At 36.8% G+C, this 23,776-nt stretch overlaps 1 protein-coding gene across 4 annotated transcripts in view; it reads left to right on the top strand.

Annotated features, from left to right (window-relative positions):
- The window catches only part of CDKAL1 (CDK5 regulatory subunit associated protein 1 like 1), a 701,044-nt gene that overhangs the window by 510,091 nt on the left and 167,177 nt on the right, over nucleotides 1-23,776 (top strand). For all 4 annotated transcript variants that reach the window (XM_054490535.2, XM_063665866.1, XM_063665867.1 and 1 more), the window contains exon 12: nucleotides 22,702-22,882. In XM_054490535.2, coding sequence (XP_054346510.1) covers nucleotides 22,702-22,882 — 181 coding nt within the window. The remainder of the gene's footprint in view (nucleotides 1-22,701; nucleotides 22,883-23,776) is intronic.

Consider the following 23,776-nt stretch of genomic DNA (forward strand, 5'->3'; position numbering starts at 1 on the left):
TTAGAACCTCACTGCGCATGAAGCACCAGGGAGGTAAAAGCTGGATGTAACGTGGTCCCTGCCCTACCTGCACTTATAGTTCATCTCTTACACAACTAACACCTCTCTAGTGGCACTGGGTACTCTGGTAGGTGTCTTGGTTAACGGCCTCTCCTTCCAGTCACGTCCAAGCTTAAAATCCTAGAATCATATTCACTCCCTTTTTACTGTCTCCACTTCCTTCTACCACCACCTGCCTCCACTCAAGTCAGTCACCTAATCAGCCACCATTTCCAACGATTACACCTCTTCTTACACTCCTTCCCCTACCCACCCTACTGTCACTATCCTATTTGACGCCAGTACTATCTTGTATTCTATCACGTCTGTTTCATCGATCTCATTCTTAAGATATTTCCAGAATCATCTTACTGATGTACAGCTTCAAATGTTTTGCTCCCCACAAAAGCCTTTGATAGCTCCTTTTCCCCAAACTTGTATACGCTGGTCCTAACCTCCTTGTGAGCTATATTACGATACTCCCATTCATAGGCCCTGCATCCTATGGTGTTTGTTTCTTTTTACCTGAACGCCTCTGCTCTGGCTTTTCTTTCTGTTGAGAGTATATAAAAAATAGACATAGAGATACTAATAGTACCTACTTTATGGGAGTGCTTAGGAGGATCACGTGAGTTAATATATGGAAAGCACTTGAACCTCACACAAAATGCATCATAAATGTTTCTCATAACTGTTAATGTTATTATCACTACCACAACTACCACTTCTACTACTACTGCTGGTGTACACCTAACTTAGCGTTAAGTGAGGTTTTTGAGGGAAGGTATAGCATCTTGTTGTCTTTAGCACATAGCACAGTTATAGAGCATAGAATGTCTTCCTTCCATGATATTGGTTAAATTATCTGTCAGTTTAATTGATGGTGTTGGTTAATTGAATTTTCCTCAGGATCAAAGCCCAAAGTAAGTCTTCTGCCCACATCACATATGTGTGTGTGTGTGTGTGTGTGTGTGTGTGTGTATGTATGTATATGTACAAATGATTCAGTATGTGGGGGATCTACATGAACATTTAAGGTTCTTTCAGACTCCAAAAATCTACATGATGCTGTTTCTTCATTTCCATTTTACTCTACTTAGAGATATTTTGTAGGCAACACTTGTAAGGATACTCCCAAGACTACTCTTCTCTCCTTTTGCAAAAAGCATGCTAGGCTCACTTAAGAAAAAACTCATATCTTCATGCTTTCATCATTTGTCTCTGCACTTTTATGGCTCTGAAAGTTATTCATCATCCCTATTTTAGTGGCATTACATGCCTTTGCATTTTGCTGTCTCAGAGTCATTTCCTTGTTACTTTCTGTTGTATTCGGTTTCTTTATGTTAACATGTTTTAAAAATAACATCATGGAATTAAAAGCAATTCTTATTCAGGGCTACCTAGAGAATGTGACTTTGTCTTTAGGAGGAAATCACTTTGTACAGGAAGCGTATTGTCACAGTGTATACAGCACTGTGTCTTGGACCTTTAGCTGTGATATAGTCATTAGTTGTGTTTTGCCACCCCAGGTTTCTTCATTTGCTTTTCTCATCAGAAATTGATTTTGTTAAAGCTGTTTGCTAAAGGAAATGTTTGCTGTAATTGGAGCTACATACATAGATTGAAGTGGAATATAAATTCTATTGATGTCATACTTTGTTTCAGTTAATTTAAGCACATTCTACATTAGGAGGGCAATCTGTGATCCTGTTATACCGTGTTGTACCCAAAAACCTCTGTAGTTTTTCCTTTCATCTTTTCTTTTTCCTCCCTGTGTTATTCTTTGATTTTATCTTCTCTAATTCTCTAAGGCCCATAATTCTCTTTATTCCTCGACATCTCCTCATCCCACCCTTCCCTCTTGTATTGAGCCTGGCACGGTTGGTCACATTACTCTTTACCTCCACTGGTGGCTAGAAATCCTGTTGAGCCCTCTGTTACACTCTGATTCTGCTTTCTTGCCTCTTGCTTGTAAGTATTCAGTTATCATTGATGGGACTGAATCAAATTGTCTTTAACTCAAGCCTTCATTCTAATAGACTTTACCACTCTGATACCTGGCTGGCTGATAGCATCACACACATTTATACACTTGCTTCTTACGTTGGTGGTCACAGACAAAACTTTCTCCTTTACCAGGTTCTCTAAGTTCATAGCCCAAAACCCTTTCACAGATGCCAAAATTATTCTTAATAATGACATTATTGTTAATTTTTATAAATGCTAACTTTATGTTGACATAGTATAATTAATCATTAGTATTTATAGTTAGTAAATTATTAATGATTCTTCTAAATATTCAGTTGAGCTGGTTTGAAAGGCAATAGTTTTCAAGTCCTGGTTTCTCTGTGCCAACACTTCACTTTTCTAAACCTCTGTAAGCTAAACATATCCCCCTTCCTTCTCAGAAGGTTGTTTTGATGTCTCCGTGTCTTAATCCATTTGTGCTGCTGTAACAAAATACCTGAGACTGCGTAATTTATAAACTATAGAAATTTATTTCTCACAGTTCTAGAGGCTGGGAAGTCTACGATCAAGGCACCAGCAGGTTCATTGTCAGGAGAAGGCTCATTCCTCGCAGATGGCACTGCCCGGCTTCTTCAAATGGCGGAAGGGAGGGAGGGACAAGAAAGAGTGCTTCCTTCAGCCTTGCCCTTTCATAAGGCTCTGCCTTCATGATGTCATCACTTCCCAAAGACCACACCTCTATTAATACTATAGCATTGCGGATTCAGTTTCAACATAGATTTTGAATGGGACAGCATCATTCAAACCATAGCACTTGGCGAAATAGCACAGAAAAAGGACTATAGCATGTGACCTTCTTTGGGTTTTTATGGTCATTAGCTAGATCGGAATGATATGGCAGGCAGGAATACTTTGGTTTGTGTGCCTGGCAGTGACTGTTCAGGACTTGGTATCAAGCACCGCTATAGTTACCTAAATAATCCTCAGATTCTTTTGCCAAAAATGATGTAATCAGTGCTACTTTCTAGACCTTGCATGGTTTGGGACATGAGCATGAGGTAAAGTGTTAAAAATTAACAAGATGTGTTTGTTTTCTCCCTGACTCTGAGTCAGGGGCTAGTTGTACCTATTAACATTTCTACTCCCATGGGCTCCTGTCTGCCTTTCCCTTATTTAGAGGCATCACTGAAAATGTGCGTGATGAAATCTGAACTTGCATGAATATCTCCTTGTTGGCTGCTAGCACAGATGTGTTATCTGGTGAGGATTTTTTTCTAGATTTCTTTCCGCTGGCTAAAACAGCAAATGCATAAGTAAAGCACTAGGAGTCAGAGATCCTAATTCCAGGCCTTTTCTACTGTAAACTAGCTCTGTGTCCATGGACAAGTGACCTTATCCTCAGTGCCCTTGTTTTTTAATATGAGAATAACAATCTGATAATGGAGGGGTGCGGAGAAAATAACCTTATGTGGGTATTTTTATTTAGTAGTTGTGTGGGTCATCCGATGGCATCTCAAGTCACTGTTCAATGACACCTGATAGTCATTGTTTCTGAGAAAGGGGGCCTTTTGGAACAAATGCATCTGGCACTATTCAACATTCACTGCCCTCCATCAGTGGGAGGCAGCTTATTATTTCAGATCACAGACAGGAAGGACTCAGATCCTGACTCTGCTGCTTATTGCTGTGTGACATTGGGCAGCTTACATAACCTTTCTGTGCGTCCACTGCCATGTCTGTAAACTGAGGAAAATATTGCATATCTCACTGATTACTCTGAGGATTAAATGAGCTGATATATGAAAAGAGTGCCTTCCACATTCTTAGTTCAGAGAGGCTGGTGTTAGAAGATGCCACACTATTAACCTGATAATTAGCTAACTCACATGTGACTAATGTTATTTCCTTCCCTCAGTGACTTTGGGGATGGTTGCAGTGTCCTGATATTCTGTAATATAGCGGCTTTGTTCTTGAGTTTTAAAGTGTTTCTTGGCGCAGGGTCAGCTACCACCAGCATTCAAGCCATGCCCAGCATTCCAGCACTGCTGCCTGGGTATGTAAGAAGAAGGGGGCAGTGGGTAGTGGGCTCCCTTGGAGCCGCTGTTGTGGCAAGAAAGGACTTCGGTCACTCACAGTCAGGAAGAGCCTAGGAGTGCTTTGCAGGTCAGTGAAGCCTGTCCTAGGCAGTGCACATGGCTGTGGGGAGCTGCGAAGCAGCTTCAGCTGACAGGCCAGCCAGGCGTGGCGTGAGACAGAACGGAGCTGCTCCTTTTGAGGCAGAGATTTTGGCCAAATGTGGATCCAAGAGGCAGTGTCATAAAAAGTGACAGGGCCTTCACATAAAAGCTACAACGTCTAACAAACAGACACATTTCATGTGAGTTTCACAGGGAAAGGGCTCTTGGCCACCTGCCACCTCCCTGCCACAGCAGCCCCCATAGATGCTGACTGTTGAGAACCTTGTCGAGAACATATCATCCAGTTAACAAAGAGTTTAGAATGACGAGACTTATACCCTTCAAAAATAGACGCAAGCAACTGTAACCTAGAATTAGAATGAAATCTCCACTTCATCTCCTCCTCGTAAACCTTGCTTCAACCTTAAAGACGCCGTCTTGTACCCCTTTCCCCAAAATTTTAACTGAAAGTTGCAAATAAATTCAAGTTGTTCAAAATAAGCATTGACCAAATGTTCTGATTAATTCTAAAAATAGAAATTGAGGGTGAAACAATTCTTAGTTAACTGATTTTTTTTTTTTTTTAAAGAGATGGAGTCTCACCATGTTGCCCAGGTTGGCCTTGAACTCCTAGGCTCAAGTAATCCTTCCATCTCAGCCTCATGAGTAGCTAGGACTACAGGTGTGTGTCACTGAGCCAGGGAAAGAGAAAGTGGAAATTCAAAGGGCTTTGTAGATGACAGCTTCTCTTTGGAGAAAGGCTAGGCAGATGGTGCTGAGAAGCCAGGCGCTGGAGCCAACTTGTACTGCTCACAATGATAGTATCCCCTTTTTCCTAAAGAGAAGCCATCATTTATAAAGCCTTGTGATTCTCCACTTTATCCTTTCCCACCAGAGCTAACCTCTAGGACTTAAAGGAAAATTTTGAAATTGGTATTAGTCAAAACAGGGATTAATCATTGATCTCTTGGTGAATAAAGCCTATTGCTTTCTTAAATTCATGTGTTCATCTTACTGTCTGTTTTTCCAAGTTCTCCCAAGCATTTTACCTTTAAGTCAGTGGGCACTTTATTGAGCCTCAACTGTCTGTGTGGCTGTTGCCTCATTACTACAGAGTGTAGGAATGTGAATATGACCCCATCCTTGTCCACCAGGTGCTTACAGTTGATTAGGAGGCATAAGGCAAGAAAACAGATGTAAAAAATGTCAGGAAGATCATAACAGGGACTTCACAGAGGTACAAAGGAGGAACTGTGAATGAATTAAGATGCTGAGAGAAAATCAAGAAAAATTTCATCAGAGAGGTGGCCCAGGGTATGTCAGTAGTATGGATAGGGGATTGCACAGTAGGATTGCTCAGAGAGGAAGTATTCTGATTTCAGTGAGTAGTTTGGATAGGGGATTGTACAATGGGATTGCTCAGAGAGAAAGTATTCTGATTTGAATCATATCAATCGGAATTGGGTGATAATGGAAAGGTTGATTAGGGCTACATTTTGGAGAGCATTATATATACCCACTGGCCCTCAACTCACCCTGGAGTGTTCCTGGGAGTTCTTATCAAAAATTAGAGTCGTGGACCTGGTTGGTTAGAATCTCAGCAGATGATAAATAATTTTGGCTTTGCGGACCATGCAGTTTCTGTTGCAACTGTCACAACTATTCAATTCTGCTTTTGTAGTGAAAGCAGCCATAAACAGTATGAAATGAATGAGTGTAGCTGTGTTCCAATAAAACTTTATTTACAAAATCAGACAACAGCTGGATTTGGCACATGGGCTGTAGTTTGCCAGCCTCTGACCTGATCAGGGTAAACTGAATGTAGGGAAAACTGAATTTAAAACAATAAAACACAATAACAAAATGTGCTCAACTCATAAGAAATAAAGTAATTATAAATCTGTGTTTTGATTTAAATGATTTTATAATTTCTATTCCATAAATATAGCTTCCGGTTTCTTTCTCACTTGCTTGCTCTGTGTATGTGTGTGTATATATATATATTTTTTTCCAATTTGTATATATCCCTATTCAGTATTATTTATGATGATGCTATACCAATTGCACTTTAGGATGACATAGGACTTGAAATGTAATGTTTCTGAGTGCTATGTTTTGATAACAACACTTCCATTAAAAGTAATCATTTGCCTAATTTCTTAATAATGGACTGGATATTAGAGGCAACTGCATTTTGACTGTATAATTTTATAAATTATTCTTCCCGAGACCTGATGTTTAGTTACCTTCCAGTTATGTTTTCCCATTAAAGAATGCCATGATCTGGGTTTCAGTCTCTAAGTGGTTTTTTTCAAGGTTTAATTTTAAAAGATTTAAGAAACTTGCCTAACTTTGTAGATTTTGCCCTGTCCTGATATTCATTTAATTGGTTCTGCTAATGTGAAAGCCCTTTCAAATATGAAAAAAATAAAGCAAGAGAGAAAAGTTGATTATTTCTGTAATTGGATTTTTTTCTTGAATAAAATGATTTCACCCACTTTATCTTTCTGACTTAGGGGTGGGGGTGGAGGATGAGCTTTCTTTTATATTGTAGTCAGAAGCAGACAGAAGAAGGTATAGTCTGTTCCAATGTATCAGAATGGCAGATGGATTTGGGTTGTAATTAATTACTGATGCTGAATATACTCTGGCCCCTACTTTCATTCTCAAATTTAAATTTCCACTGTGTGCAAAATAATTCCATCCAGGAAGAATTCTAATTACTTTAGTAATTATCATCTTATCTCTAAATGGAATTCAGACATTTGCTGTAGTTTATGAATGTTAGAAATGTTTCATTTCCTTTTCACCTTGAATAACAGAAAAATACACATTACTGAATTCAGCTTCATTGAACCTTATAATTCATGTTACCATAGAAACAGAAAAACTCATATAAGAATTGTGTTAGCAGTACCATAGATAGTAAATACCTTCACTTTAACCGGCAGTATCATAAAATGATTTTAATAACAGATGTGTAAAAATTCTGTGAAATTTAATATGATTTCTTTTAAATACTATGACAATATTATCCAGTATGCTTACTTTTAATTTTTAAGGCAATATCTTTGGTCTTATGTAAGGCTTTGTGCTTATTCCAAAATATTTGCTATGGAATGCAAGCATAGTGTTACAGGATAAAAAACTTATTTAACATGGTATTTATTTGATTTTTAGTTAGCAGTGATGATTCATTTGATCTGTGCTTGAAGCCAAGTGATATATTCTGGATTTATACCAGGCTTAGAAATGTAATGGATGACACTAAGTTCTTTGGTGTCATCTCATCCAGTTGTCTCTTATCCTTTTTTTTTTTTTAGCCTATTTGACAGCCACTTTTCTAAGTGTCAGAAACAATTTTTCCATATACTTGATCAATTTGTACCACAAATATTTAATAGTTGGAGTTTGTTGCATTTTAAATTCTCAGAATATTCAGAAATTTGCAGAGCTTGAGCAAACCATTTGCCATTTATTCATATATTTCTTCCTTTACTTATGTCATACATTTACCTAGTTTACTTTAAAAAGGTAAAATTGTACCAAATTTAAACTGAATAACCCATCTAGATTTTTATTTTTGCTTATTAAAAGTTTTATTACTTTCAAAGAGAAGGAATCGTTAAAAAACTAACTGCTTCTAAATTTTTTTAGAGAGATACCTTGAAAGGCTATCTTTGATTATAAATATTATGTATGATTAATATGTTAATTGTATGTTAGCATATAGATTTTGCCTAATATTGATTGTAGGCATTTTTTTTCTCAGTTGCTTTGCAAACCGGGGACCTCTGGCCGGCAACGCCCTGCCTGGGCCCCTCTGAGCCACACTAGTGTGCCCCAGACTGCCTGTGTTATAGCTTGTACATGTGTTTGGCGGTTCCTGAGCTCTTGTACTGCACCCAAGAAGGAGGATACACTGGACATTGAAGAGTGAGGAGGGCGGAGAGTTTATTGAGCAGTGAAACAGCTTTCAGTCAAGAGAGGACATGGGGATAGTCCCCTACCCAAAGGCAGAAAGTTCCTCTCTTGTGGCTGGGTCTGGGGCCTTTTATGGATTCAGAATGGGGAGTGCGTGCTGATTGGTTTGTGAGTATGCAAAAAAGCTTAAAGCGAAGACACCACTCAAAGGTGGGCATGACAGTGTAGAAAGCCAATTAGGAAAGGGTAGGTATATGTAAAATAGATGAAGGGTGGGGATCAATCAGAGGAAAACTTGCCAAACAGGAAGACACATTCTCAGTCCGGTCCAAGGATTTAACTTGTAGCTTGGCTTTCAGGCTTTAAACTGTTTTCCAGCTTGGAGGTGGGGTTTCACTGGGGACCTGCCCCTATCTGCCTGTCACTATCAATATTTGAAAACAATTTCTTCAAACAAGAAGGTTTAAACTTCTCTGTAAAGACCAGAAATGTTATAGGTCTACTGTGAAAAAGATCACATTTATTCATTTATAGGAATACATGTATTTTTATTATATTCAGTTTCCAGACAAATAGGACCAAGGTTTTTCTGTGCCTTTTTCTTATTAATTTCTAGTTTATTGCTTTATTCTCATAGAAGGTGACCTATGTAAATGTGGTCTCATTAAAGTAGCAGAATGTGAACACTGGCTAGATCACTTGAGCTCAGGAATTCAGGACAAGCTTGAGCAATGTCGTGAGATCTCATCTCAACAAAAAATAAACAAAATTAGCCAGATGTGATGGTGCACACCTGTAATCTCGGCTACTTTGTAGTCCCAGCTACTTGGGAGGCTGAGGCAGGAGGATCATTTGCACCCAAGAGATAGAGGCTGCACTAAGCCAAGATCACACTACTGCACTCCAACCTAGGTGACAGAGTGAGACCATGTCTCAAAAAATAGTAGTAGTAAGTTTTGTTTTCCGTGAACTTATGATCAGCCAGTGCTTATGGTACATCAGTGCTATGAGCACATCAGTGACATAGGTAAGAGATAAGAACTACCATGGGTAGTGATTAGAAGCTTCAGATCAGATGCTTCCTTTACTATTTATTGATTCTGTGATCATGGGCAATTTACTGTACCTCTTTCCCTAATGGCATTTTCCCCCTTTCTCATGAAAACTGGATTAGAATCTATCTTATGAGAAAGTTATATTAAACAAGATGAAGTTGTTAACATATTGTCTGGCACTTAGTATTACATAATAAATGACAGTTGTTATCATCTCTCTGACAAGGTTACAGTAATAAAGCTAATACATATTAAGCACTATATGGGAAGCACCATCCTGAGCAATTAGTACATCTATTACCTCATTAATCTTATCTATGAATACTTCTACTATATCCATTTTATGAAAGAAGAAATGGAAGCATCTAAGGCTGAATAGTTTGACCAAGATCATGCAGCTAGTTAGTGGTAGAACATCTTAGTTATGCAAGGAAGATGTTTCTCTCAGACAGTCATATTAAAAGAATAAGAATGAACGCCCAGGTCACACTAGACTTTCTTTGTCTTAGGCACTCATTATGGCTTTTCAGCCCTCATCTAAATGTTTTAGTGTTTTTTCTGTTTTTACAGCAGGTAATTTAAGAAATTTTTAATAAAATTATGAGAATAAATTTAGAGATGCTGAAAAAAATCTGAAATTTATTTGGAGATGAATTGTTTCTTCCTAAATTTTCTCTTTCAATATAAATAGAATGATTCCCTATTGTTAATATGATGTTTTACTTGGGAAATAGATCCATGCTTTCCTTCTTCAAGTCCTTCATGATTTCATGCTCTGAACATAATTCCTTTATTCCTTGCCTTTTATTTTGCCGTTTGTCCCGATTTGTCTATTTTTTGTTATTAGAGGTGGAGTCTAGCCCTGTCACCCAGGCTGAAGTGCAGTGACACGATCATAGCTCACTGCAGCCTCAAACTTCTGGGCTCCAGTGGTTCTCCCACCTCAGTTTCCCAAATAGCTGAGACTATAGACATACACCACCACACCTGGCTAATTTAAATTTTTTTAATTTTTTTTTTTTTTTTTTGTAAAGACAGGGTCTTGCTTTGTTGCTCAGGCTGGCCATGAACTCCTGGCTTCAAGTGATCCTCTTTCCTTGGCCTCCGAAAGTGCTGGGACTACAGGCATGAGCCACCACACCTGGTCCTTTGTCCACATTTAATTCTTTGACTACACCTGTCAGAGTTCAACTATGAAGACTTATTGGCCAGGTGCAGTTGGCTCACACCTGTAATCCCAGGACTTTTGGAGGCTGAGGCAGGAGTATCACTTGAGGCTCCAAGTTTGAGACCAGCTCGGGTAACAAAGCAAGACTCTGTCTCTACAGAAAATAAATAAGAGAATATAATTGAGTCTCACATAGTAAGTGCTCAATAAGACTTCTTAGAAGAGTATGTTATGGAAGATTCATGCTATCTGTCTTCAGAAAGGTTTTTTTTTTTTCATTGTTAAGTCTGTAGGATAATTTAGAGTACACAGAATATTCATTCAATGTAAGTGTTTTGAAGATTTTTAGTAAATTGATGTAGTTGTGCAACTATCATCACAATTCAGTTTTAGAATGCTTTCATTCTGTCAAAAATTTTCCTCACGTCCAGTTGGAGCCAATCCCTGCTTCTACTCACAGTTCCAGGCAAGACTGATTTGCTTTCTGTCTATTCTAAGTCATCTTCTAGATATTTCTTATAAATGGAATCACAATAAGCAATCCTTCATGTCTTACATTTACTTAAGAATGTTTTTCAGATTCGTTCATGTTGGTGCGTGTATCAGTAGTTGGCTCTTTTTTATTTGTAAGTAATTTTCACATATGGATATGCCACATTTTGTTATTCATTCAACAATTGATAGACATTTGGACTGTTACAGTTTGGGGCAGTTATGAAGATTGCTACTGTGAAAATCCAAGTACAGGTCTTCGTGTGAGCTTACATTTTCATTTCCCTTGGGTAGATACCTAGAGTAGAATTGCTGGGTCACAGTAAGTGTATGTTTAACTATTTAAGAAATGGTCAGACTGTTTTCCAAAATGACTGCACCATTTAAAATTCCCACCTTCAATGTATAAGTGCTTCAGTTTCTCTATATGCTTACTAATATCTGTTATTTTTTTTCAGTCTTTTTGGTACAGCCATTCTAGTGGATGTGTGGCATTTTACATGGTTTTAACTTTCATTTTTCTGACTAGTGACAATGTTAAGCAAATTTTAATGTACTTATTAGCTATTCCTGTATCTTCTTTAGTGAAGTGTTGGTTAAATCTTTTGCCCATTGTATCATTGTGTTGTCTTCCTGTTAGTGAGTCATAGAGTTCTCAATATAGCTTGGATACAAGTCTTTTTATTGGATATATGATTTGCAAATATTTTATTCTACTCTATGGCTTCTCTTTTCATTTTTTAACGGTATCTTTTGAGTAAGTTTAATTTCTCTGTTTATCAAATTTTACTTTTACGGATTGTGCTTTCGGTGTTGGCACTATCACTAAGAAATCTTTGCCTAACCCAAGGTCACAAAGATTTCCTCCCATATTTTCTTCTAGATGTTTGATAATTCTGTATCTGACATTCAGACTATGATGCACATTGAAATATTTTTGTGTATAATGTAAGGTGGAGGGTTTAATAATTTGTGGGGTTTTTTGCATATGGTGTCTGATTGTTACAGTACCATTTATTGAAAACGCTTTGTTTCCTGCCCTCACTGAATTGCCTTGGTAATTTTGTTGAAAACTAATTACCCATATATGATAAATTGGTATATATTTGGACTCTATATTTTTCCATTCATGTATCCCTACACTGATAACCATACTGCGTTGATTATTGGAGGTTTATAGTTAGTCTTTAAAACAGGTTCATTTATTCCACCAGCTTTTTTTTCTTCAAAATTGTTCTGGTTATTTCAAGTCATTTGTATTTCCGTATACATTTTAGGCACAGCTTGTCATTTTTAGCAGAAATACTTGCTGTTATTTTGATAGGAGTTGCATTGACTCTATAAATCGATTTGGAGAGGCTTGCCATCTTAACAATGCTAAATTTTCTATTCCATGAAAATTATATATTTTTCCATTTATTTAGATCTTTAATTTTTCTCATCAAGTTTTAAGATGGTTTCTTTAAATTCTCTCAGTTTATGGCATACAACTTCTACCTTTCTTTCTCAAACGTATTCCCAAGTAGTTTTTATGCTATTGTGAATGGAATTGGATTCTTGATTTCATTTTCAGGTTGTTCATTACTAGTATAAAAAATATAATTGATTTTTATATATTGATCTTGTATCCTACAGTTTTGCTAAACTCACTTATTCTAGTAGGCTCATTAGATTCTTTAGATTTTCTACATACAAGGTCATGTCACCTGCCCAAAAAAAAAAAAAAAAAAATTCTTTCTTTTAAACATATATGCCTTTAATTTCCATTCCTTGCTTTTTTGGACTGACTAGAACCTCCAGTAATATGTTGAATTGAAGAAGTGAGAACAGAAATCTTTGCTTTATTATCAATCCTAATGGAAAAGCATTTTTAAAAATCATGAATGGGTGTTTGATTTGTCAAAAGTTTTCTGAATCTGTTAAGATCACTATGTGGTTTTTATTTTGTCCTTTATTCTTTTTATATGGTACATTACATTAATTCATACTCACATGTCAAATCAACCTCGCATTTCTTGGATTTAAAAAGTGCTCATGATATATAATCATTTAATTTTGCCGGGTTCAGTTTGCCAATATTTTGTTAAGAATTTTTGTCTCTTTGTTTATGAGGGATATTAGTTTATAGTTTAATTCTAATCTCTTCCTCTGATTTTCTTTAAAAAAACCTTTTTTTGTTTGTTTTTTCTTTTTTTTACTTTTTTTTAAGTTCTGAGGTACATGTGCAGGATGTGCAGGTTTATTATGTAGGTAAACGTGTGCTGTGGTGATTTACTGCACCTATCAACCCATCACCTAGGTATTAAGCTCAGCATGCATTAGCTATTTTCCCTGGTACTCTTCCCCACCTCAACAGGCTCCAGTGTGTGTTCCCCTCCCTGTGTCTATGTGTTCACATTGTTCAGCTTGCACTTATAAGTGAGAACATGTGGTGTTTAGTTTTCTGTTCCTGCGTTAGTTTGCTGAGGATAATGGCTTCTGACAACATCCATGTCCCTGCAAAGGACATGATCTCTTTCCTTTTTATGGCTGTAGAGTATTTCATGGTGTATATGTACCACATTTTCTTTATCCAGTCTATCATTGATGGGTATTTGGGTTGATTCCATGTCTTTGCTATGGTGAATAGTGCTGCAATGAACATACACTTTCATGTATCTTTATAATAGGATCATTTATATTCTTTTGGGTATATACCAAGAAATGGGATTGCTGGGTCAAATGGTATTTCTGGTTCTAGGTCTTTGAGGAATTGCCACACTATCTTCCACAATGCTTGAACTAATTTACATCCCCACCAACAGTGTAAAAGCATTCCTATTGCTCCACAGTCTCACCAACATCTGTTGTTTCTTGACTTTTTACTAATTGCCATTCTGACTGGTGTGAGATGGTATGTCATCGTGGTTTTGATTTGCATTTCTCTAATGATCCGTGATGTTGAGCTTTTTTTCATATGTTTATTGGCCGAATGAAATGTTTTTCCATTTGTTTGTGTCCTCTCTTATTTTCTTGAACGGTGGTTTGTAGTTCTCCTTGAAGAGGTTCTTCACTTTCCTTGATAGCTGTATTCCTAGGTATTTTATTCTCTTTGCAGCAATTGTGAATGGGTGTTCATTCATGATTAGGCTCTCTGCTTGTCTATTGTTGGTGTATAGGAATGCTTGTGATTTTTGCACCTTGATTGTGTATCCTGAGACTTTGCTGAAATTGTTTATTGAGTTAAGAGGTTTTTGTGCTGAGACGATGGGGTTTTCTAGATATGTGATCATGTCATCTGCAAACAGAGACAGTTTGACTTCCTTTCTTCCTGTTTAAATACGCTTTATTTTCTTCTCTTGCCTGATTTTCCTGGCCAGAACTTCCAATACTATGCTGAATAGGAGTGGTGAGAGAGGGCATCTTTGTCTTGTGCCCGTTTTCAAGGGGAATGCTTCCAGTTTTTCCCATTCAGTATGATATTGGCTGTGGGTTTGTCATAAATGGCTCTTATTATTTTCAGGTCTGTTCCGTCAATACCTAGTTAATTGAGAGCTTTTAACGTGAAGGGATGTTGAATTTTATCGAAGGCCTTTTCTGCATCTATTGAGAAAATCATGTGGTTTTTGTCTTTATTTCTGTTTATGTGATGAATCACATTTATTGATTTGAATATGTTGAACCAGCCTTGCATCCAGGGATGAAACTGACTTGATCATGGTGGATAAGTTTTTTGATGTGCTGCTGGATTTGGTTTGCCAGTATTTTATTGAGGATTTTTGCATTGATGTTCATCAGGGATATTGGCCTGAAATTTTCTTTTTTTATTGTATGTTTGCCAGATTTTGGTATCAGGATGATGCTGGTCTCATAAAATGAGTTAGGGAGGAGTCCTTCCTTTCCAATTGTTTGGAATAGTTTCAGAAGAAATGTACCAGTTCCTCTTTGTACCTCTGGTATAATTCAGCTGTAAATCCGTCTGGTCCTGGGCTTTTTTTGGTGGGTAGGCTGTTTACTACTGCCTCAATTTCAGAACTCATTATTGGTCTATTCAGGGATTCAAGTTTTTCCTTGTTCACTCTTGGGAGGGTGTATGTGTCCAGGAATTTATCCATTTCTTCTAGATTTTCTAGTTCATTTGCATAGAGGTGTTTATAGTATTCTCTAATGGTTGGTTGTATTTTTTTGCAGTCAGTGGTGATATCTGCTTTATCATTTTTTATTGTGTCTATTTGATTCTCCTCTCTTTTCTTCTTTATTAGTCTAGCTAGTAGTCTATTTTATTTTTTCAAAAAAAAAAAAACAGCTCCTGGACTTGTTGATTTTTTTTTTTTTTTTTTTTGAGGGTTTTTTGTGTCTCTTTCATCTTCAGTTCCGCTCTGAGCTTGGTTATTTCTTGTCTTCTGCTAGCTTTGGGATTTGTTTGCTCTTGGTTCTCTAGTTCTTTTAGTTGTGATGTTAAGATGTTGATTTGAGATCTTTCTAGCTTTTTGATCTGGGCATTTAGTGCTATAAATTTTCCTCTTAACACTGTGTTAGCTCATAGATTCTGGCATGCTGTCTCTTTATTCTCATTAGTTTCAAAGAACTTTTTAATTTCTACCTTAATTTCATTATTTGCCCAGGAGTCGTTCAGGAGCAGGTTGTTCAGTTTCCATGTAGTTGTGTGGCCTTAAGTGAGTTTCTTAATCCTGGGTTCCAATTTGATTGTGCTGTGGTCTAAGAGACTGTTTGTTATGATTTCAGTTCTTTTGCATTTGCTAAGGAATGTTTTACTTCCAATTATGTGATACATTTTAGAGTAAGTGCCATGTGGTGCCAAGAAGAATGTATATTCTCTTGTTTTTGTGTGGAGAGTTCTGTAGATATCCATCAGGTCCACCTGATCCAGAGCTGAGTTTAAATCCTGAATATCTTTCTTAATTTTCTGTCTCAATGATCTGTCTAATATTGAAAGTGGGGTTTTAAAGTGTCCCGCTATTATTGGGTGGGAGTCTAAGTGTCTTTGCAGGTCTCTAAGAACTTGTTTTATGAATCTGGGTGCTCCCCTATTGGGTGCATATATATTTAGGACAGTCAGCTTTTCTTGTTGAATTGATCCCTTTACCATTATGTAATACCCTTCTTTGTCTTTTTTTTATCTTTGTTGGTTTAAAGTCTGTTTTGTCAGAAACTAGGATTGCAGTCCTTGCTTTTTGCTGCTTTCCGTTTGCTTCATAAATTTTCCTCCATCCCTTTATTTTGAGCCTATGTGTGTCTTTGCATGTGAGATGGGTCTCTTGAATACAGCACACTGATAGGTCTTGACTCTTTACCCAGCTTGCCATTCTGTGTCCTTTAATTGGGGCATTTAGCCCATTTACATTCAAGACTAATATTGTTGCGTTTGAATCTGATCCTGTCATCATGATTCTAACTCATTATTTTGCAGACTTGTTTATGTGGTTGCTTCATAGTGTCATTGGTTTTTGTACTTCAGCATGTTTTTGTAGGGGCTGGTAGTGGTTTTTCCTTTCCATATTTAGTGCTTCCTTCGGGAGCTGTTGCAAGGCAGGCCTGGTGGTAACAAATACCCTTACCTGGAGGTGTCACCAGTGGGGGCTGCAGAACAGCAAAGATGGCTGCCTGCTCCTTCATCTGGGACCTCTTTTCCAGAGTGACAGTGACCAAATGCCAGGGGGCATGCTCCTGTATAAGGTGTGTGGTGACTCCTGTTTTGGAGGTCTCACCTAGTCAGGAAGCACAGGATCAGGGACCTGCTTAATGAAGCACTCTGGCTGCCCCTTGGTGGAGTGGGTTTGCTGCACTGAGAGGAATCCCCATCATCTGGAGTGCCCAGCCTCTTCATAGCCAGCAGGCAGGAAAGACTAAGTCTGCTGAACCATGGAGACTGCAGCTGCCCCTCCCCTCAGGGGCTCTGTCCCAGGGAGATCAGAGTTTTCTCTGTAAACCAGTGGCTGGAGTTGGTGAAATTCCCACAGGGAGGCCCCACTCAATGAGGAGGAATGGATCTGGGTCCCACCTAAAGAAGCAGTCTGGCCACGATCTGCCACAGCCACTGTGCTGCATTGTGGGGAGTTCCTCCTGGTCCAGACTGCCCAGTCTTCCTAGCACCAGCAGGGAAAAACAGAAGACTGAGTCTGCAGTGATGGCAGCCACCCTCACCTCTAGGAACTCAGTCATCTTAGGCAGTCTCCAGCTTGCTGCTGCTGGCTGCAATCCGAGCATCTGCTGAGCATCTGCACAGCTCTGTGCTTGGGACCCAAGGCCCTGGTGGCATGGGCTCACAGGGGGATCTACTGATCCATGGGTTGCACAGATTCATGGAAAAAGCATGGTTTCCTGGACGGGGTAGCACAATCACTCACCGCCTCCCTTGGCTGTAAGTGAGAGCTCCCCTTGCCCCATGCAGCTCCCAAGTGAGCCATTGCTCCACCCTGCTTTTCCTCACTCTCAGTGGGTTGTGCCACCCACCTAGTCAGTCCCAATTAGAGAACCTGGATACCTCAGCTGAAGGTGCAGGATTCACTCACCCTTTTCATTCTTCATGGTGGGAGCCACTGATGGCAGCTGCTTCTAGTTGGCCATCTTGGCCCCTCCCCTGCTTTTAAAAATATTTTTAAGTACCTTCTAGGGTACAAGTGGTTTCTGGTTACATGGATGATCTATATAGGGTAAAGTCTGAGATTTTAGTGTACCTTTCACCCAAGTAGTGAACATTGATTGTACCTGATATGTAGTTTTTTATCCCTTACTCCTGTCCCACCCTCCCGCTTCTGAGTCTTCACTGTTCATTATTCTATTCTGTCTGCCTTTGCGTACCCATAGCTTAGCTCCTACTTATTTATAAGTGAGAACATACAGTATTTGCCTTCCTCTTGTTTTTATAACAGGGTAATGCTGGACTCTTAAAAGAGTTTCTTTCTCATCTATCTTTGAAATAGTTCCCATAGAATTGATTTTATCATTCTTTAAATGTTTGGTAGAATTCACCATGAAACCATATAGTCTTGGGTGGTTTTGTTTTGTGTTGTTTTGTTTGGGTGGCAAGATTTTAAATTACAAGTTTTTGTAATAGATAAAAGAATATTCAGGTTTTTGGTTTCTTCTTGAGTCCATTTTCATAATTTATATCTGTCAAAGAATTTGCCTATTTTATCTAAGTTGGGAGTTTACTGGCATAAGGTTCATAGTATTCTTTGTATCCTTTTACTGTTGGTAGCATCTGTAGTGATGTCCCATCCTTCATGCCTAAAGCTGGTCATCTGTATCTTCTTTTCTTTTCTCAACCTAACTAGTACATTACTAATTGTATTGACTTTTTTCAAAGATGTACTTCTTACTTTTATTGATTTTTCTCCATTTTCTATTTCATTGATTTCCTATTTTACCTTTATTATTTTCTTTATTTGTCTTTTCATTTGATTTTTTCTCTTTGTTAGCTTCTTGAAGTGGAAGCTTAGATTTTTATATGTCACACAGAAATTAAAATCTATAAATTTTTCTCTAAGCACTGCTTTAGTTGCATATCATATATTTAGATGTGTTAGATTTCATTTTCATTCAGTTCAAGATATTTTTCTCCCCTACCTACATCATTTTTTCCCCAAAAGTATTGAATATTTGTCCTAGAATAAACCTCCACAGTATAAGAATTATTTATTTTAATCATGTGTTTTGTTTATGTCTACTAGTTTGGGTGGGCCTAGTCCTTTGCTGATCATTTTTCTCTTTGTCTTTTGAGATGGTTAGTATGTGTATTAGTCCTACTTTATTCACATGTAGAATTTGAAGCTCATAATTTATAGATCTAAAGAATGAAGTAGAATTATTATTTTCCATATTTTTGCCAGTGAAACACCAAATGGCAAGTAAAAATCTTGAGATGAATGTTTAAAGTGTGGGGTGTGTATAGGTTTATATTTTTATTCAAGGTTAAATAATTAACTTTTAAAATATTTATGGCTTTCTTAAATTCCAGGCTGGAGCCAACAAATAGTTTGCCTGTTCCTTACATGTCCCTGATATATCTTTACAAGTAATCATAGCACTGCTTCTGACAAGGTCAGATGCATAATTGGAATCTTTCTTACTCCATTCCCAAGCTATTTAATGAAGCCATTTTGCCAGTAAATATAGGATAGAAAAAATAATGGGCCAAAATTTTCCTGTTGTTTAAGCTAAATGAACACTTTCATTTTCATCTTCCTTTCAGAATTATTTTCTAATACTAGTATGAAAACATACATAAAACTCCTAAAATTGAATAACATACTACTTAGTATTTAGATACATTACACTCACAGCTTAAATAAGTTTGTGGAAATGACTATTTTAAAAATTTTAGTATTTTGAAAATTCATGTCATCTCAAAAAAAGCTTTTACCCAGAATTAGCATCTTAAATATTTGGATTAATATTCTGTTTTACACCCCTTATAATTTCCTCCTAGCCATTTAAATCATATTCTAGTAATTTAGAATTTTTTCCACTTCAAACTTCTTTGATTTTCTCATACTAAAGAGAATTATTTACTAGGCAAATCAACAGTGTAAATGAGATTTCAGTTGGTTCACCTAAAGAGTCAAATTATTTTCAAGAATGTAAGTAGGATCATTTGCATATATAAAATTAATGTATAGATCAGCCTCATCTAACATTAAAGTGCAATCTCTACTTAAAAAACATTTTATAAGCAATCAGTTCATATTCTTATATACTTTGAAACCATTAAACTGCTTTTACTTTTCAATATTGACTAGTATAAGTTACTGTTCACAGTGGCCTGCCTCCTCCCTTGCTATCAGGCAACTTTTTGTTTACCTTGCCAAATATATCCATGCATTGAAAATCCCTTTCCCTAACATTTACTATGACTTCTTTAAAGGTTTCTCTTTTGTCACTATGGCCCTTAAGGCCAAAGTAAGCAGGTGTTGCATAACACTGGGTTCAACCATAATGTATCAAGAAGGATAGAGGGAAAATCAGTAAGGTACTTTCCTATGGGAATACCCCATAATCTAGTGCCAAACTTATTCTAATTCATAGTTGAGGACAATAACCTTTGTTTTTACAGTATTTCCCATGCAGTTTCTAAGATTTATTTTTAAAAATTTTCTAGGGGAGATGGACTATTCTCTATTATGATCTGCTGTTATCCATTACTTTTATTTTTAGTTGTAGACCTTTTGATCAGAATTATTGAAAAGGCAAGTATAAAACTAACTAGCTGAAAAGCTATTCTACATGCTTTAGTCTACAAAAATGGTCTTTTTATTTATAGCTTACATGTAAAATCATATATTTGTGATTTTTCAAATGTAATTTTGATAATTACCTTTAAAGAAGAAAAATATGTTTATATCACAATAAAAAGTTAAATTTTTATTCAAATATACTGTTTTATTCTTCTGCATGAATATTGTCTCTTTTTCCATTTATCATCATGGAGAAAAGTTCTAGTCCTTGGAATTTATCTTACTAACTAAAGTTCAGCCCAGTAAATAGCTAGGTGAGACCAATAATAAATTAGGAACAAAATATTTTTAAAAATAGGTTTGTCATGCTTCTTTCACACTGGGGGTTAAGTAGTGTGTGAAGAAAATATGGAAAGCTGTTGTTTTTATGAAACTATATTAGGAATATAATAATTTGACTGTCCTCACTGGTATATCCCTTTTTCCCTCTTATGCCCCCAAATATCTCGTAATCTTAATTTAATCAACTGTTTTCATTCTTTGATGTAGAACTGTTTTTTGTTTTTGTTTGTTTGTTTGTTTTTTGAGACGAAGTCTTGTTCTGTCACCCAGCCTGGAGTGCGGTGGCGTGATGTCGGCTCACTGCAACCTCCACCTCCCGGGTTCAAGTGATTCTCCTGCCTCAGCCTCCTCAATAGCTGTGATTACAGGCACCTGCCACCACACCCAGCTAATTTTTGTATTTTTAGTAGAGAGAGGGTTTCACCATGTTGGCCAGGCTGGTCTTGAACTCCTGACCTCAGGTGATCCACCCACCTTGGCCTCCCAGAGTTCTGGGATTACAGGCATGATCTACTACATCTGGCCAGAACTGTTTAAGTGTTAGGAAAGTTGATATTCTATGTTTTGACGTTTGGAGTCATTTTCCCTATTGTTTATGGACTCAGAGTAATACTGGATTTTTAAATAAGTTAATGTAATTCTGTTATTGTTATACTATTAAAATAGAACAATGTCTGTGCCATATTTATGGAGGCACTAAATGGCCACAAGGAAATGACTTCCAAAATGCCAACATTTGGGCCTATCAAAAACAAAGGCAGCTTGCTACCTATCGCTGAATGATAAAAAGATTTTAGTGCTTTGCTCTTAAATATAAAAGAACAGCAAGAATTGTTCTTTAGTGGTGGAAAGTCTCAGCCATGAATGAGAGTAACCAAAAGACAAATTGCAGTGAACAGAAGAAAAATTACAAAAACCTTTAATTGACATCCTCAGATAAATAAGAAAAGATATTGTGTCCCTAAACAGGATACTGTGAAAAGGAAAATTAGAGAAAGAGCTCTGAGAAATGTAAATAGTAATATTGAATTAATTTTTTTTGCAATAAAATAGTTGGAAGGTATGCTGAAGTAAAATTTCCAGAAAATAAAAGGGCAGAGATGAAAGAGAGAAAAAGCTAAGAGATCAACCCAGTGGTTTCAACATTCAAAAGAAGGGAGTCCCTGAGAGAAAAATTATTAAGGAAATAATATCAGAAAACTTCCTCAACCTAAAGCCCATGAGTCTGCAGACTATACTTTGTACAAAGATTTAAAGACCCAATCCAAGGCATATTAGCACATTGAGCATGAAGTTAATATCTTAAAAGCTTCTAAAAAGAGAATGGTGTGGGCACATTTAAAGAAGTGCGCATCCAAGTTAATCCAGACATCCCATTAGCAATTTTTTCAGCTTAAAAAAAGAGGAACAATGCAAAATTTGTATGGATAATACTTTTTGACTTGGAGTGCTACACACAACCAAATGTCGGTCAGTTGCATGGCCTAAGACCACGCATGCAGAGACAACAACAAAATTTCCCTGGTATCTTTCTGATGAAGCTTCTGAAAGAAAGCACACCCCTGCAGAATGAGGGAGCTAATCAAGAATTAAGAAGACATAGGATCTGGGAAAAAAAGATTATTGAAGAAAGGATACCAAGAAGCAACATTCAAGGATGATAACCAGTTCACTATAAAAGCAACACACACCTGAAAGGAGTGGCATTTCCAGAAAAAGAAAAGGGGACTGGTACATTATACAGTATGTCAAAGGTTTAGAAAACAGTACTGATTTTTGATAGCCCTAATGGAGTCTGGAAAACATCAGCATAGGTATATAGAACATTAAGCTAATTTTTTTTAAAAAGAGAAGCAATTATTAACTCTAGGAAAAATTACACATTATGGAAAAACAAAACTGAATAGTATACCAATTGGCTCTACAGTGAAAGTTATCTTTGCAATTGTACCAATGGAAGTACTGTGTTAACTAGGAGTTGTTCACTGATTTCTTTGGGAGGGTAGGGATAGAGTAGTTCAAGAGTTAAAGCCTCATTTATCATAATAGAGAAGTTAGTAACTTATTGCCTAAAAATCAGTAAATCTAGAAATGGCAGAATTAGCATCTATTTTTAAATATAGAGGAGAGAACAAAGAACCATTTAAAAGAATTTAAGATGGGTTTCCCTGGAAATGGCAGGCAGCCAGCTGTTTTTCATTTTAAACTTTTGGTATTTAGGACTCTTTAAAACTATTTGCATGTGTACTTTTTATAAAAATAAATTTTAATTACCATAAAATTGTATTTAAAATGTTAGGGAAATAGAATAATTATGGCTTATAGTCAAGTTTTTACATTTTTGTCTTGTTATTTTCTAGAGTTCCTGGAATAACTATTGCTACAGATATTATCTGTGGTTTTCCTGGAGAAACAGATCAGGATTTTCAAGAAACAGTGAAACTTGTTGAAGAGTACAAATTCCCAAGCCTCTTTATTAACCAATTTTACCCAAGACCAGGAACTCCTGCTGCAAAAATGGAACAAGTTCCAGCACAAGTGGTAAGATCTTTTTCTCGTAAGGTATTGTTTTTTGCCAGTAGCTATAGAAATGCAGCTGTGTTGCCTACCTTCACACAACTTGCTCATGTGATAACCCTTAAATTACAAAATATGGAGAGATTTCCAAGTTGGGGTCAGGGGCCAGGGGGCCATGGATGAGTTAAATGACCTTAGGCAACTAAAATATAATCACCTTTTTCTTCTTTTGAACAGTAAAATTCAGATGACTTGGGGAAAAAAATTTTTAATTCGTATCTAGTATTTACTTGTGTGTGTAAGATAAACTTTTGGATGTTTCAAAATAAGGCAATATTTAAATATTTGTGTGTAAATGAGGCTTCATTTTTACCCCACTTTTTAAGAGACCCTTTTCATAGTTTGTTATTGATTGGGATCCCCCTAGTTTTGCTACTTTTCTATTGGATAGATTTGATGCTATTTTTCTACCTTTTTTTTTTTTTTTCAGTTTTTTCACAACAAGCCTCAGTTTAATTTTATCCTTTCATGTTCACAGATACAGTAGAATAAAATGACTCTTAATGAATGTTAATAAGTTTGGAATCAAGTAAAGGCAAAATGTTTCCCAGAATGCCCCAGAAATTAAGGGTCTCAAAACAAATATCTACTTTCTAGATTCATTGGCTGAATATGGGCAAATGTAAAATAAGCCTAAAGAGCAAGTAGAAATTTAAGTGAAAATTTTCCACTTTGTTTGTAATAACTATTAGGTTGGTGCAAAAGTAATTGCGGTTTTTGCCTTTAAAAGTAATTACCGCAATTACTTTTGCACTAACCTAAATTTTAAAAAATTATGCCCTATCATTAATTTGCCTCAAATGTTTTTATGAATAAATATGCAAAGAAATAACCCAGAGCTTGTTACTGTTTTTCTGT

Source organism: Pongo pygmaeus, chromosome 5 (assembly GCF_028885625.2).
Source record: "Pongo pygmaeus isolate AG05252 chromosome 5, NHGRI_mPonPyg2-v2.0_pri, whole genome shotgun sequence".
Taxonomy (NCBI): domain Eukaryota; kingdom Metazoa; phylum Chordata; class Mammalia; order Primates; family Hominidae; genus Pongo; species Pongo pygmaeus.